Source organism: Populus trichocarpa, chromosome 17 (genome assembly GCF_000002775.5).
Source record: "Populus trichocarpa isolate Nisqually-1 chromosome 17, P.trichocarpa_v4.1, whole genome shotgun sequence".
Lineage (NCBI taxonomy): Eukaryota > Viridiplantae > Streptophyta > Magnoliopsida > Malpighiales > Salicaceae > Populus > Populus trichocarpa.
In genome coordinates, this window is record NC_037301.2 from 13,907,330 (window position 1) to 13,924,387 (window position 17,058).

At 35.1% G+C, this 17,058-nt stretch overlaps 1 protein-coding gene across 4 annotated transcripts in view; it reads left to right on the plus strand.

Moving 5' to 3' along the window:
* The window catches only part of LOC18110388 (putative disease resistance protein RGA1), a 42,899-nt gene that overhangs the window by 14,056 nt on the left and 11,785 nt on the right, over positions 1-17,058 (plus strand). Inside the window, exon 3 of one of the 4 annotated variants that reach the window (XM_052448658.1) lies at positions 11,950-12,779. The exons of the other annotated variants lie outside the window; for them this stretch is intronic. Within the exon in view, the coding sequence (XP_052304618.1) occupies positions 11,950-12,443 (494 nt within the window). The 3' untranslated portion in view covers positions 12,444-12,779. Of the gene's footprint in view, positions 1-11,949; positions 12,780-17,058 lie in introns of those variants that run through there. 4 annotated transcript variants of the gene reach the window in all.

Below are 17,058 nucleotides of genomic sequence, written 5' to 3' on the forward strand. Positions count from 1 at the left end.
GAGGGTTTTTTTAGTGGATCTAGATCACCAGTCCAATCAATCACACTGTAACACTTTTAAAAATATAGATTCTATTGGTTCTAAACAATAACAAATAAATACCAGTAAAACATAACCACAATTAAAAAACAATAATTAAAGCTAAGGAAATTCAAGTTCATCGATCCCTTTAGGCCTCGTTTGTTTGTTGAAAAGTAATTTTTTTTTAAAGTGAATTTCGAGAAAGTATTTTTTAATGTTTAGTAGTCTAATGAAAAATAAGTTGGAAAATACTTTTCAGTATTTGGTTATGTCATGGAAAATGAGCTGGAAAATAACTTATTAATGTTTTATTTTTCTAAAGTTTATTAAAATAATAAAGAACAAATCTTACAAATTAAAAAGTTGAATGAGAATGAAATAAAAAAAAAATATAATTTCATAAATTATCTCAAATAAAATAAATAATAATCAAAATAATAGAGATCAAATCTAAAAAATTAAAAAAAAAAAAGATGAAGAAATTAAAATAATAATAATAATTAACATTTCATAAATTATTTCAAATAAAATAAGTAACAATCAAAAGAATAAGGACCAAATTTGATAGATAAAAATTTCAATAAAAAAATTATAAGGAAAAAGCAAATAGCAATTATAAAAATAAGAATCAAAATTAATATAAAAATTAAATTTTAAGAGATGAAATTGAAAAATAAATATTCAAAACAAATTATATATATCAATCAAAAGTTTGAGGATCAAATTTGATATAATCAGCAAATAATGACATTTCTAAATTTTTCACAACTTCTGGAAAGTGTTTTCCGCCCAAATTTTTCAGGGAAACACTTTCCTGAAAACCAAGCCAAATTTTCCCGTTGACCAACTTTTCTAATGGCAAACAAACACAGGAAAGTTTGGAAAGTGGTTTTCCGGAAAACACTTTCCGGAAAACAAACACAGCCAAAAGAAAAAACACTTTCCTGGAAACCAAACCAAATTTTTCTTTAACTGGAAAGTGCTTTTCGTTGACCAGAAAGTGTTTCCGTTGATAAACTTTTCTAATGGCAAACAAATACAAGAAAGTTTGGAAAGTGATTTTCCAGAAACTAATTTTCGAGAAACAAACATGTTCTTAATCTTCAAATAAAATATATTCTGGCTAAAATAAAATAAAATAAAATTCCTAGTCAATTCTACCATAGAAGTAGGCCTTCAATGGAGAAGGACCACAGGCTTTGATGGTGGCTCCGTTTTCTACCTTTTAAAATTGCTCGGCCCAGCCCAACTATCACCTACACCATGTAACCAACTTATTTCGCGCCAATCCTCAACATCAACGGCCCCCCTAGTCTCAGTTCCCGCCGTCCAGTTCTCCACACCAAATCTGTCCAAGGTCACTCGCTGTTCCCCTCAATCTCTCTTGCACATTCATATGCATGGATGGAATTAGGGTTTAGGTCGCTGTAATAGTTTAGTTTTCAGGCTGAAATGTAAAAAAGACCGATTTGATTTCTCTTTCATGTATTAGAAACTCATTTGACTTGTTCAAGATATCGGATTTGAGATTAACTTCTTTTTTTTTTGTGTGTTTCTGGCTTGTTAATTGCGGTTGTTGATGGAAGTGAATGTTAATGTAGTTTATCTATTTGTAGAAAGTCTCCACTCAACACGTTCATTGATTGTTTCAAACTTGAGCAAATCATATCCATTGCTGACTGTTTGATGGTTACCCACTAGTCTTGTTTAACAATTTTTTCAAGGATTTTTAAATAATCTCTCACTCTCTGCCTGTCTCTTATCTTTTCTTCCATCTTTTATGTCCATTCATCTAATTGAGGCAATCTTCTCTGGCGTGTGATTCCCGATTTGTCAAGTCTACAACGTGGGAAGCCTAGCTACGCGGATTGGCCAGTGCGGGACAAAGACATTTACCGGGCAAATTCAAGTTGATGAATGTTGTCTTCAAATCACAGCCATGTTCCTTCTCTGAAACTTCAATTGCTTTTATAGAGGCATAGCTAGTGAAGTCTGCACTGTGTAGAGCCCAATCAATAGATAGTTATAGGACTGCAGTTTTCATATTTTAATATAATTAAAACCACCACATTAATTACAATTAAATTACCAAAAGGAAAAAAAAAAAAAACTAGCAGTAAAACACTTTGATGCAAGAAACATTCTACTATTCATTATAACAGTATAATTACACATTTATTATTCTAAAAAAAACTAACAAAGTTTCTTCTAATCGGGGTAAAATCAACTTTTCAACTGATCAATTATGCATTACAAAATTGATTGGTAACAAATTAGTCCATACTTTTTTTTTTTTTTATGGTGAGATGAGTTTATTGTTGAGTTTTTTGAATAATATCCACCCAATAGAAACAGTAAAACAAAATTATTTGGGAATTTCTATAATCCCATTAGATAAATCTAGAATTGTTTGGGGATTTATTACCTAAAGATCCGATCTTCTTTGGCTTTGAATAATTTTTTAAAGACTGAGTTGTCACAAACCACAAATCATCCAATTGTTTGGCATTCAATAGTAATATTCCACACGAACCACCAATATAAAATCTCTTGAATCCCTAATTAGGAGAGGGGAATTGTTATGCCTAGAAAGTTGACTCTAATTTTGTGTTTATGTTGTTTTTCTATTTAATTGACAATCTCATAAAAAATAAAAGGTATAATTGACTATTTATAAAAAAAATCTGAAAAAACATTTTAAATTAACAAAAATATCAATTTACCCCTTGAATAATATCCATATATTAATTCAGGATAATTTTAGAAATTAACTCAATCAAGTACTTACTTGATTTAGAAATATAATCCTTATATTAATTATATTCTAGTCATTAATTTCTAAAATATATTTTAATCAAGTCATACTTAATTAAATAATCATAGTTTAATTTCTACCTAAAGGTTTTTAATGTGCGTCACTTATTAAGTTTCTAATATGTTGGTCCAAATATAAATTATAATTATAATTAAATAAATTAAACAATTTAATGTATTATCAATTCAACAATTGATTAATATATATTTGAAGACAAGGTGCAACGTCTATTAATGTGTCATGATTTCCTAAATATTAGAAAAGTCATTAGTGGCTTGACTTAGCCTTCTAGTGACTAGTTTCTCGGTATAATTAGTATCCTTTCATCAATAATGTTTTGATTTAACATTAAATTATGGAGTATGTCTGCTATGTTAAATCATGTTTATTCTCTACATAATAGTCATTTATCATTTAAATAAGATTCAGAACTCTTTTCAAATCTCATTCTACCTTAATGAAGAATATCTCCGTATTTACCATGTGAGAACAGATAAAACATTTTTTTAAATTCACTTAGGGTGATGAATCCTTTCTTTATCACTCAACTATTTTTTTTTAAGAATAGCGAAGTGACATAATTGCCCTTAAAATTATATATATATATATATATAGCTCCAAGGGAGTTTTTGTATTTTTCTTATTTTTAGGTTGACCTGGGGGCTGTTTGGTAATTTTAGAAAATAAATATTATAAAAAAATTATTGACATATGCAACTCACGTGTTAGCACATGCATGGCCATCAGGTGACTAAAATCAGCCATCTGCTACGATGTTTTGAGTGGCGCATTATCCTCTTTGCATTGGTAAGGTGCGTGTTCATAGTAGAGGTACAGTTGGGCTCCAATAAGCTTTTTTTTTTCTTTTCATCTCTCTTTTCTTTCTCTTAGCTTAGAAATTCATGTCAGCCATTTCAAAAATTAATTGTGTCATCTAGTTTCTATTTCTATCAATTTTAATTCTTATTTTTTTTATTACTATTTGTTTTACTTTTAATACTTTTTGGAGTTTTGTTTTTTAAAATTCATACCTAGACAATTTTGTTTCATTTAGTTTTTGTATCCAATTTGATCCTCATTATTTTGATTGCTCTTTTTTTTTTCCGTTGTTTTACCCTTTTCTTGATTTTTTTTTAATTTTTTCCCTCATCATTTTATTTCCTTTATTTTTTTTATTCAAGTTTGATCCTATTCTTTTGATTTTTTTTCTTATCATTTTGATTTATCTATTTTGATTATTATTTTTAACCCTCAACATTTTATTTCATTTTATTTCTTTATCAAATAATGGTTCTCATTATTTTTATTGCTATTTTTTAATCTTTTTTCTTAATTTATTTTATTTTTCAATTTAATCCCTAATTTTTTTTTTCATTTGGTTTTTTACCATATTTGATTCTTATTATTTTGATCACTGTTTGTTTTGTTTTGAAAAAAATTATGATTGGAAATTTTACTTTATGATTTTTTTTGTATTTACCTTTTTGCATGGTAATCATATTCTTATGATCTAGATCATTAGTTTCGAATATTAGCCTAATTTTAAGTTAGGTTTTTTTTGGTCCTTTACTATTTTTTAAAATTTTATCATTTGACATTGGGTTATTAGGGCTTGAGCTTTGTTATTTGTTCAACTTTTAATTTTTTGAGTTTATCTCGATCTTATATCCCAGATGGAGGGTTAGTCGAGTTAACCCGGGTTGACTCAAGGTTTTTTTTCTCAAATTGTTTTTAAGAAATTGAATTTTTTTTTGGTTATTGACCCTTGAGCTTTGTGATTTTTGTTTTTTTACTTTTTTTATATGGAGTCATCCTGTTAGTCAAGTTAACTTGGGTTTTTTTTTATGTTTCTTTTATTTAACTTCGGTCTTTTAGGCTGGTTTCTTTTAAAATAAAATATAATTTCTTTTATCCCAATCTCATATTGTGGATGATAGGTTGGTCAAGTTAACCCAAGTTGACCCAAGTTGACCCGAGTTTTTTTACAGATATTACTTTTTTTAAAATTATTTTTTTAATTTTATAATTTGACATTAGGTTATGGGGCTTTGAGCTTTGTTATGTTTTTTTTTTCATTTTCTTTTCCTCAAGTTTATCTCGATCTCATATCCTATATTGTATGTTAGTCAAGTTAACCTGTGTTGATTGGGGTTATCGTCGCCTGTCTTTTATTATGTTAGGAAAAACTTAATATAACCCGCAACGTAGCGCAAAACACCTACTTGATCATTATTCAAAAGAGATTTATAGCAGAAGTAAGGCAGTGTTTGTTTTTGTGGTTGAACCACACTTTTTAAAATATTAAAATTTCTTCTTTTGCTTCGAATTGATTTTATTTTTATGTTTTTAGATCGTTTTAATATGTTAAATCAAAAATAAATTTTAAAAAATAAAAAAAATATTATTTTATTATATTTTCAAATAATTATTTTTTAAAAATAATCGCTACCACATTAAATATTTTACCATTTCTCAATAATTACTTGCCATTTCTTGCTCGCATCCCGTGCTTTTAGCTATCCTTAAAGCTTTTCCACTTCTTCCTTAATTTGTCAGCATCCAATTCCTTTCCCTTAGAAACACAAGCTATGGGTGATACAGTTTTTTTTTTAAATTTATGAATTATAAGATATAATGTATAACTTTTAAAAATATAAAAAGTAAAATAAAAACATAATTAAACTATAAGAGATTTTTATAATTATTTCTAAAAACATAATCTGGAATGCCACCCGCATCATAGCATGGATGCACTTAAAAACTGCTATGCTCATTTGGAAAAAAGAAAAGAAAAGTAAATTATACTCAAAATGATAGTTAATTCTGGCCTATAATAAAACAAATTGAGACTCCAAGTAAATTTATGTGTTAGGGTGTGCCTATATTCGTAGAAATTCATATAATCTAGTTGTGGAAATTCCTCTTGTAAACACTAGCTCAACTATCACTACAAGATTTCATAATTTTACAGATGGAAATATTCTGTCGGTCTGTGATTCAGCGTTCGTCGGTAATTTTTTTACCGACGACATCCCCGACAGAAAACGTTTGTCGGCTTTCCTTTCGTCGGTAATATCCCATTCCGTCGCTAAATCAGTCGGTAGAAAAAACATTTGCCGATGGTTTTACAGACGGAAATTACACCAAAAAAAATTTTATTCAAAAAAAAGTTTCTCGCTTGAAATATACTGACGGATTTCTTCCGTCGGTGATTGTGTGAAATACCGATGGAATAAGTCGTTGGTAACGTTGTCGGTAAGTGTGTGAAATACCGACCGAAGATATCCGTCTGTATATTCGTCGGTGATTGTAGTAGCATTTCAGAAATGCTGAGGGACTAATTCCAACTAAAAATTCATCGGTATGATTAATACATGCTGACGGATACAATCCATCGTAGGTTTAAATTCTTGGGTCATGACAGAAAGTCCTGAATAGCAGAACAGCAGGAAAATGACAGGTTAGATTGTTTAATACACAACAAGTTCAACTCATGAATGCTTGAGTTACGTCAGAACTCGCTACAACTTAAACAGAGCTTAGCGCTCCAATTCTGCAGAGATTTATATTACATGAAGCATTTTTTTTTCCCTTTTAGACATGAACAACACCTGGAGTTCTTGGGGCCAAGATTAGATTTCTAATGGAAGATAACTAAAACTAATTTTTCTTCAACCATCCAACACTTTTGGTGACCATTTGTAGATATATCATCACTGCAATGAAATAAACATGGAGTTCAATTTCGCCTCTTGATGAAATGGCCAGCTCAATGTGTAGATTAATGTACGACCTTTGTGGCTAGACAGAGCCTGTTCGATCTCATAAATGATATGAACCACTTGCATAAGAGATGACAACTAACTTGTACACTTGCCCTTTAATTATCGTCCCATGGATGTAAAGGGACGGATACCATCCTTGAGTACTTGTTGTGAGCTTCAAATAATTACGTTTATTTTTTCTGATTAATCGTTGTTTTTTTTATAATATGTTTATATATATAATCATATTATTAAATTAATTAAGAGTTTATTGAATTACCTGAATTTCAATTTCAAATTTCTCTTGTTGCTTTTAAAAAGATATTATTATTAAAATATTTTTTATATTAGAAAAAAATTAATTCAAAATACTATCACAAATCACCTATTTAGAATCTATCTAAGTTTTTATCCAACCAACCAAAATACTACATAGGGACCCACCACTTTAGCAAACTGAATAGCCCACTTGCTTCGCTGGTTTGGATAAGGGCTAGCTTCGTACAAGCCCCCAACTTATAACCAATTCTCGATTGGGTCCTTACTGTTTTCTTTAGTGACGTCTTTAATGCATAAAACATTCTTAGCTTTGCCTTGTATTCAAATCCGTCGATGATTTCTATTTAAAAGCTGTTTTTTTTTTAAAAAAAAAGAGAGAGAGAGAGCTGGACATGTTTTAAAGTGTGTAACAATCTTACATGAAAGGAATAAATTGAGGATTGTCAGAGAATGAAGACCCAATTGAGGAATTTTTCTTTGGGATTCGCTGAGAATTGATGTATAATTGAAGAGCTTTACCCCCTAGGAAAACACATATTGCCAATGATGAATCGCACGGCATATGTACATACGCAATGCCTACGAAAACACGACTTGCGTACACAAGCAACATATCACCATAAATTTCTCTCTTGGCCATTTAATGTTCCTGGACTTTTGGCTAAAGAAAAAACAAGCATAATCACATAAATTTCTCTCTTGGCCACTCGATTCGATCTTGGACTTTTGGCTTATTCATCAACACCAGTTCAATGCTCCCATTAATTTAATAACCATTGAAATTTCTAAGGAAAAACACAGAGATGAACATCACGTCCTCTTCGTTGCTGAGGTAGTGGTGTTTGCTTCCTTTTTTAGTGAATGTCTGAGGACACTTTTTTCTTCCTCTTTCCATTTCTCAATAATTACTTGCCATTTCTTGCTCGATCCCGTGCTTTTAGCTATCCTTGAAAATTTTCCACTTCTTTCTTTGTCACATCCAATTCCTTTCCCTTAGAAAACAAGCTATGGCAGATACATATTTTTTTTTTTATTAATTTATGAATTATAAGATATAAAGAGTAATTTTTAAAAATATAAAAAGTAAAATAAAAACATGATTAAACTATAAGAGATTTTTATAATTATTTCTAAGAATAAAAACATCATAGCATGGATGCACTTAAAAATTGCTATGCTCATTTGGAAAAAAGAAAAGAAAAGTAAATTATACTCGAAATCATAGTTAATTTTGGCCTATAATAAAACAAATTGAGATTCTAGGTAAATTTACATGTTAGGGTGTGCCTTTATTTGTAGAAATTCATATAATCTAGTTGTGGAAATTCCTCGTTTAAACACTCGTCTGTTTAATAATCTTTTCGAGGCTCAAGTATGTTACTAGATTCATTTGTTAAATTATGAATTATATCAACTTCAAGTTTCCCTCGTCAGATTTTGATCCTTAAATCCATGTTTAGAAGTTCAAGCAGGACCACGTTACTCTCATAGAAGCATAACCGGTAAGGTACGTAGCCTATATTTTGTTAAATTATGGTAAAAAAAAATAGATATATATGAATTTTTAATGTTTAATCATCAGAGTTTTGATTCATTCTTTTCTTTTATATCTTCTCTCTCCTATTTTTTTTTTTTTTTGTACCATATCATCTGTTTTTTTAACCATTATATTATTTTTATTTCTTTCAAATACACAGCCGTACATGTTGCTTCTCAGAAACTTCAATGCTTTAATACAGACAGGCATGGCTAGTCAAGTCTGCACCGTGTGGAGCCTAATCAGTATAGTTAAAGAGACTGCAGTTTTAATATTTTGATCAAATTGAACCACCACATTTATTGGAGTCTTGTCGTTATTGTTTTATATATATATTAAAATAATATATATTTTTTATTTTTAAAAAATTATTTTTAATACCAACATATAAAATAATTTAAAATATAATTCATATATTACGTTTCCACTAAAATCCGTAATAAAAAGAGATCGATAGCAGAAGTAAAATCCCATCACCAAACACTTTCATCCTTTCCATTTCTCATCTCATACTGCTCTTTCTTCTCAGTATTTACTTCCCATTTCGTGCTCACCTCCCCGCTTTTAGTTTCCGTGCACCTTTTCTACTTCTACTTCTCAACATCCAATTCCTTTCCCTCCGAAACAAGCTATGGCTGACGCAATTGTTTCTGCTGTAGCGAGTGCAATCTTGGAGAAGTTGAGGTTGCTGGTTCTCAAAGAGGTTGGGCTTGCTCGGGGCCTAGACACTGAGCTTGAGAATCTCGCAAGCACCTTCGCAATGGTTCAAGCTGTGCTCCAGGATGCAGAGGAGAAGCAATGGAAGAGCAAGGCTTTAGAGATTTGGCTAAGACTCCTCAAGGATGCAGCTTACGATGTTGATGATGTGCTGGATGAGTTTGAAATTGAAGCTCAAAGGCATCGGCTGCAAAGAGATGCCAAAAACCGACTGAGATCCTTCTTTACTCCTGGTCACGGTCCACTCCTTTTTCGATTGAAAAAGGTGCATAAATTGAAAATTGTGAGAGCAAAATTGGATGCCATCGCCAATAAGAAAAACATGTTTGATTTAACACCAAGAGCTGGAGACATAGCAGCTGGTACCTATGATTGGCGGCTTACCAACTCACTCGTTAATGAGTCAGAAATTTGTGGAAGACGGAAGGAGAAAGAGGAACTACTCAACATCCTACTCTCTAATGACGACGATCTCCCTATTTATGCTATATGGGGAATGGGGGGACTCGGGAAAACAACACTTGCTCAATTGGTCTACAATGAAGAAAGGGTTATACAACAATTCGGTTTGAGAATCTGGGTGTGTGTGTCTACTGATTTTGACTTAAGAAGATTAACAAGAGCCATCATGGAGACTATTGACGGTGCCTCTTGTGATCTTCAAGAATTGGATCCCTTGCTACAACGCCTCCTACAAAAGTTAACTGGAAAGAAGTTTTTGCTTGTACTGGATGATGTGTGGGAAGATTATACTGATAGGTGGAGTAAATTGAAGGAGGTATTAAGCTGTGGAGCTAAAGGTAGTGCTATAATAGTAACTACGCGTAATGATATGGTTGCTCGTAGAATGGCAGCTACTTTGGTCCAGCCCATGGGGAGGTTGTCTGAAGAAGATTCTTTGCATTTGTTTCAACAGCTTGCATTCGGGATGAGAAGGAAAGAGGAGTGGGTGCACCTGGAAGCCATTGGAGTATCAATAGTGAAGAAGTGTGGAGGAGTTCCTTTAGCTATAAAGGCGCTCGGGAACCTAATGCGACTAAAAGAAAGTGAAGATGAATGGATAAAAGTTAAAAAAAGTGAGATTTGGGATCTAAGAGAGGAAGCAAGCGAGATTTTACCTGCTTTGAGGTTGAGTTACACTAATCTATCACCACATTTGAAGCAATGCTTTGCGTTTTGCGCTATATTTCCAAAAGATCACCAGATGAGGAGGGAGGAGTTGATTGCTTTATGGATGGCAAATGGCTTTATTTCGTGCAGAAATGAAATCGATCTGCACATTATGGGTCTTGGGATTTTCAATGAACTAGTGGGAAGGACATTTCTGCAAGATGTCCATGATGATGGATTCGGTAACGTAACATGTAAAATGCATGATCTTATGCATGATCTCGCACAATCCATTGCAGTACAAGAATGCTGTATGAGAACAGAAGGCGATGGGGAGGTGGAAATTCCTAAAACTGTCCGTCATGTAGCTTTTTATAACAAATCAGTAGCTTCGTCTTCTGAAGTTCTCAAGGTCCTATCACTTCGCTCATTTCTTTTGAGGAATGATCATCTTTCCAATGGATGGGGACAGATTCCTGGTCGAAAGCATCGAGCATTGAGTTTAAGAAATGTCTGGGCCAAGAAATTGCCAAAGTCAGTTTGTGATTTGAAACATCTAAGGTATCTAGATGTGTCAGGCTCCTGGTTCAAAACACTACCTGAAAGTACAACCTCTCTCCAAAACCTCCAGACACTAGATCTGAGAGGTTGCAGAAAACTCATCCAATTACCAAAAGGTATGAAGCACATGAAAAGTCTTGTCTATCTTGACATCACGGATTGTGGTTCACTTCGATTTATGCCTGCTGGAATGAGACAATTGATATGCCTGCGAAAACTTACCTTGTTCATTGCGGGTGGCGAGAAAGGTCGTCGCATAAGTGAGCTGGAAAGGCTGAATAATCTCGCTGGTGAACTGAGAATCGCAGATCTTGTGAATGTTAAGAATTTAGAAGATGCCAAAAGTGCCAATTTGAAGTTGAAGACAGCTCTTTTATCACTGACTTTATCTTGGCATGAGAATGGATCTTACCTTTTTGACTCTCGGTCATTTCCTCCATCACAACGAAGAAAGAGTGTTATTCAGGAAAATAACGAGGAGGTCCTTGATGGGCTTCAACCTCCTTCAAAATTGAAGAGGTTGAGGATATTGGGATACAGAGGTTCAAAATTTCCTAATTGGATGATGAACTTGAACATGACGCTACCAAATCTGGTAGAGATGGAGCTATCAGCATGTGCCAACTGTGATCAACTTCCACCATTGGGGAAACTACAGTTCCTCAAGAGTCTTAAATTATGGGGATTGGTTGGTGTGAAGAGTATTGACAGCACTGTGTATGGAGATCGGGAAAATCCATTCCCATCTTTGGAGACGCTGACTTTTGAGTGCATGGAGGGATTAGAGGAATGGGCTGCATGTACTTTTCCTTGCCTTCGAGAACTGAAGATAGCTTATTGCCCTGTGTTGAACGAGATACCAATTATACCCTCCGTCAAAACATTACACATCGAGGGAGTGAATGCTTCGTGGCTTGTGTCAGTTAGGAATATCACTTCTATCATCTCTCTTTATACAGGACAGATTCCAAAAATGAGGGAGCTTCCCGATGGGTTTTTGCAAAATCATACCCTCCTTGAAAGCTTAGAAATTGATGGGATGCCAGATCTGAAGTCTTTGTCAAATAGGGTATTAGATAACCTTACTGCTCTTAAAAGCTTGAAGATTCAGTGTTGTTATAAACTTCAAAGCTTGCCAGAGGAAGGTCTTCGTAACCTCAATTCCTTGGAGGTTTTAGACATACATGATTGTGGAAGATTAAATTCTCTGCCAATGAAAGGGCTATGTGGCTTATCTTCTCTTCGTAAGTTATTTATTAGAAATTGTGATAAATTCACATCTCTATCCGAGGGAGTGCGACATCTGACGGCACTTGAGGATTTGTTGCTTCATGGATGTCCAGAGCTGAATTCATTGCCAGAGAGTATCAAGCATCTCACTTCTCTCCGATCTCTACATATACGGAACTGCAAGAGATTAGCTTCTTTGCCAAATCAAATTGGATATCTCACGTCCCTTTCACGCTTGGCGATTGGGGGTTGCCCTAATTTGGTGTCTTTACCAGATGGGGTGCAGAGTCTCAGCAACCTCAGCTCATTGATAATTGAAACTTGTCCAAAATTAAAGAACAGGTGTAAGAAAGAGAGAGGAGAGGACTGGCCTAAGATAGCTCATATTCCTGAGATTATAATATACTAAAAATGAAGGTAATTTCTCCGATAGCAGTAGTAAGCTCTCTTTCAATTCAATATTTTAGATTTACACACACACATATCTGTGTTTTCTCTTATGGTTATTGGCTGAGGTTGCTTCATGAATAATTGATTTCAATTATATTTTGTAATGCTCGTTTGTTAGGAATTCCACAATCTCTACATTAGAAATAGATAATCTGTACAAATTTACTTTCCTTTTGTAATGCCTAACTATATTTCAATGTAGTAATTGAATCCTAATGGAAAGGAAAGTCTGGAATCCTGCTTGTATAAATACATGAAGAGATCAATGATAATATTACTCCAGCAGATTCAATTTCTTTGCCTCTCAAGTTTTACATCGTTAAGTTAATTTATGGTTTCATTTCTGCATAGTAAATCAGTACCTGTTGCTCGCGCGTGATCAATGAATTGAACAGATCATTTAGTAATTTAAATCTCTTAATTTCATGTTAGTCTTCGAGTTAGACTTCTAATAACAGTGTAAAATGATGAGGTAATTTCATCCTTCAAAAATACATAAAAATCCACTCTCTCTTGCGTACTCTCTCTCTCTCTCTCTCTCTCTCTAAATGCTGCAGGACTGTTCATTATCTGATACTTGAATTAATTTTTAAATAATATTTTTTTATTTTTAAAAATTATTTTTAATATCAACGCATTAAAATGATTTGAAAACATTAAAAATATATTAATTTGAAATAAATAAAAAAATAAAAAAATTTCAATTTTTTTCAAAAACGTTTTTGAAACGCAGAAACAAACAGTCTCAAACCGAATACATATTTAATTCAAGCATGTTTTAACAACTAGTATATAAAGATGATACTTTAATTTAAAATCGATGATATTAACCTAAGCCGAATTTATATTTAATTAAAAATCAATGAATACTGACCTAACCTGAATATATAAATATGTATTTTTTAGACTCTATTGACAAATCAAGAACCATTTCAGATTCACAGCACAAACACAACCAACCATGTATAAAGACATTATAAACATCAAAAAGCACACCATCAGTTATAAGTTATGACCAACTCAAATGATTTAACAAAATTTCATGAATTCATGATTCCTAAATGCAATAGTATAACATTAAAACATTCTAGAAAAACATAACAATTAACAGTAAATAAAACTAAACCTTTAAAGATTCAAAATTTATAACAACAATAACTAGAACTGATCTTTTTTTGTTCCTTTTACCTGTGCTCTCATATTCGTAATTATGTTGCTCGCACATTCTTAGCTATTCAAGCATGATTTCAGTACTTTTATTGTTTGAACTTGTTGGAATATTGCCAATTATGTGGCTGCCATTGTCAAAGCAGATGGCTGCCATTGTCAAAGAAGATGGCTGCCATGTGAGAGTCAAAGAGAGCTGCTGGTGCAGCATTTGCAGCCTCTTGACATTGTCAAAGAAGGAGGCTACAATGGTGGGTTGTTGGTGGCAGCCAACAACCATTGTCTAATGTCAAAGTTTGGTAAGTTTGGCAACCACCATTGTTGACAAAGGAGCAAGAGGAGCTGTCATTGAAGCCTATAAATAGACACCAAGAGTGCAGCACAAAATGAGAGAGAGAGTCTTGTAGTAGAGCTACAAAAGAGAGAAAGAAAGAGAAGGGCTGCCACCAGCAGCCCTGCTGCCATATGCAGCTGCTGCCCTATGTAGCAATGAGAGATGGGAGTTGAGTGGATGTGATCCTCCTCCGTGTGTTGTATTCTTTCTCTATCTCTAATAATATTGATCTCTCCCGTGGATGTAGGCAATTAGCCGAACCACGTTAAATATTGTGTCAGTGTGCTTAGCCTCTTTTGAGTAATGATCATGAACACCACCGTTCCGCATGGGGAGCAGAAATCCCCAACAATTGGTATCAGAGCCTATGGTTTAAAGTGGTGTTTGATTTTTGCTCAAAAATGAAAGTTGTCAAAATTATGTTTTGACCATACCACTGTGTAGAGGAGGAAGAGACGAAGCCACTGGTGAAAACGGCGTAAAATTCTGACGTGGGACATGCCCGCACGCGCCAACACGCGCCGGAGAGGAGGCTGCCCACGCGCACCAACGCGCCACACGCGAGCCACGCGTCTTCTTCGCCCGAATGGCAGATCCGACCCGAATACCAGATGACTCGACCCACAAGACTGACCCGGATAAGGATGACGTCAGCATGGCATAATTGTGATGTCAGCATGCACAGTTGGCATGCCATGTCAGCGACCAGTCAGCTGACACGTCAGCATAGTGGGACCCACCAGCCACGTCATCAGTCATGAGCCAAGCTGAGTTGAAGCCGAGCCGAGGTGGAGCCGAGCCGCGAGCCGAGGGATAGGATCCAGTGTAGCTGATTCTACGTGCAACCGGATTTGAGATTGAATCTGAGCCGCTCATCAGGCCATAATTATTTTGATCAAATCTTAGCCGTCTGAAATGCGATTTGGATGATTTCGGACTTGTTTCCAGCTAATTTGATTGTTCCGGATGCAATGGTACGGTCCGATCGTTGAGATTGTGACTAGAAATGGTGGTGGTGAATTAACAAAAGGAGATTGCCCGATCAGGAGGCATCTGAAGGTCATCATGGTGGTCGATGGTGATGATGAAGAAGAAGGTGCACATGTTTACCCAATTACATGTGTTGAACTGCTAAATGAGGAGATTTTTTATTTGCCGAATGAAGGCAAAATTGGGATACTCTGGACACCCGATCAAGTGGACGATTTGAGGTGAAGAGTTGAAATTGATGAAGACCAATCTTGACGAATCTAAGCACTGGTAGTCTCGCCAGATGTTGAGAAATCAGGTATAAAACCAGGATACCCAGATCACTTGTAAAGGAAAGTCGCAACAAAGCTAGCAAATGGTTGTATATACGGAAAGACAGTACGATGGATAAATATGGCGTAAGAAGTTCTGTCTAGGAGATTGGGTTTTAAGCGGGACCAGTGTGACCCCTCCAATCTTTCCTGGGAACTTGCTTAGTTGAAGGAATATCCATACGGTACTATTTTCATATATATAGCAGTCTGTAATGAAACGGTTGAAGACTAGCAGGATGACGGCACAAGAGAACAGTTGGGTTCCGTATGTTCAAGGATCTGATGAAGTGGTGATTTCTCCAAAGAAGTTAGCTTCGGTGACTGTGATTTCTCAAGGGAGAATTGATGAAGACCCTGATAATGGAAGAGAAATACAACAAGGAGATAAAGATTGGCACCCTATTTTGACTTGAACAGGTGTTGTGACAGGATGAGCTGCTGTCAAACATAAGCAAGGAATAGGGAGAAATCTGGAGAACAAAAATTGCACGAGGGCACACGGAGATTGTGCAAGAGTACCCGTGATCTAACGAGGTACTGTAATGAGACAACAGGTGCAAGGAGAAGAAGTGTTCCCAGATGAAGCTCAGAGCAGAGACTATGTGTAAAGGTTGTACAACAGGAAGTCTCTTATGCTCTTGATGAAGACAACAAGCGAAGACCTTTCCAATACATACAAGGATGGAAAGAGAGCTGTTGCAGAGGCACCTAATTGAGGGGGTGCAACGCCTGTGATAAAAGGCGACCGCCTATGATGAAAGGCAAAGACACCAAAGAGAGTTGGTGTAGGTGGAGCTGTCAAGCAGAAAGGCACAGAAGCTCCAAACATAGAAATCGAGGTGGAGGATTGCGAGGAGTATACCGCAAGTTTCTCTTTCTATGTAATTAGTGGCAGTTATCTCTCCCATAGTCCACATGGTGGTAGAGAATTTTGGAGCCACTTTGATACATCCCAGCTGAAGGAGGATGTGACCGCCTATGAAAGCCGAAGACACCTTAGAGAAGGTGTGAGGGCCATGAAAGGAGCCCAGTTCAGAACGCCTCAAAGCCAATGTGATGGCTAGATATGAGTGGACAGGTGTATAGCCAATGAAATGGTTATGATGAGTTTGGATACAAATGCAGGATTGACTTTCATGCCCCTAGGCTAAAGATCAATGAGCTAGATAACATTTGCCTTGGACAATAAGTGGATGACTTGTGGAGCATTAAGACGCGACTGCTAGGAATGAGCAGAGGACATGCGCAGGTTCCGGGAACAAGTTGACTCTTGTCAAGGTGGTAAGCTCGGTAATGGCATTGTAATACTCAGAGTATGAAGACAGATATGGATCAACCTTTAATGGGTTGCCCCCATGGTTAAAGGTGGAGAGCTACCTGGACTCTTGGAACTAAGAGCGAGAGACTCACGGAGAAGTAAGGCGTGGTTCCTAGAATAGAACAGAGGGCAGACGTAACTCCGGGATGAGTAGACTCTTGGAAGAGTGGTGAGCTCATGATCACATTGAAATACTCAAATAATGACTGTCGCACTCGGAAATAGATATTTCCATTTGAGGGGGTGTTGTAAGCCTTGATGTGAGGCTTGATAAATCATTCCGGATTGAGCATGGTTAATACACTCGAAGGGGAATGTTGTCCCAAAGACAAGCGTTAACACTCTTTAGATGTGATGTGACAGACCATCTGGTTGCAGTGATCCTTTTGTGTGAGAAAAGGTGTGCTTTGGTGACTCTGGTGATTGAAAGGTTTGGCGAGTACCTGTAAAC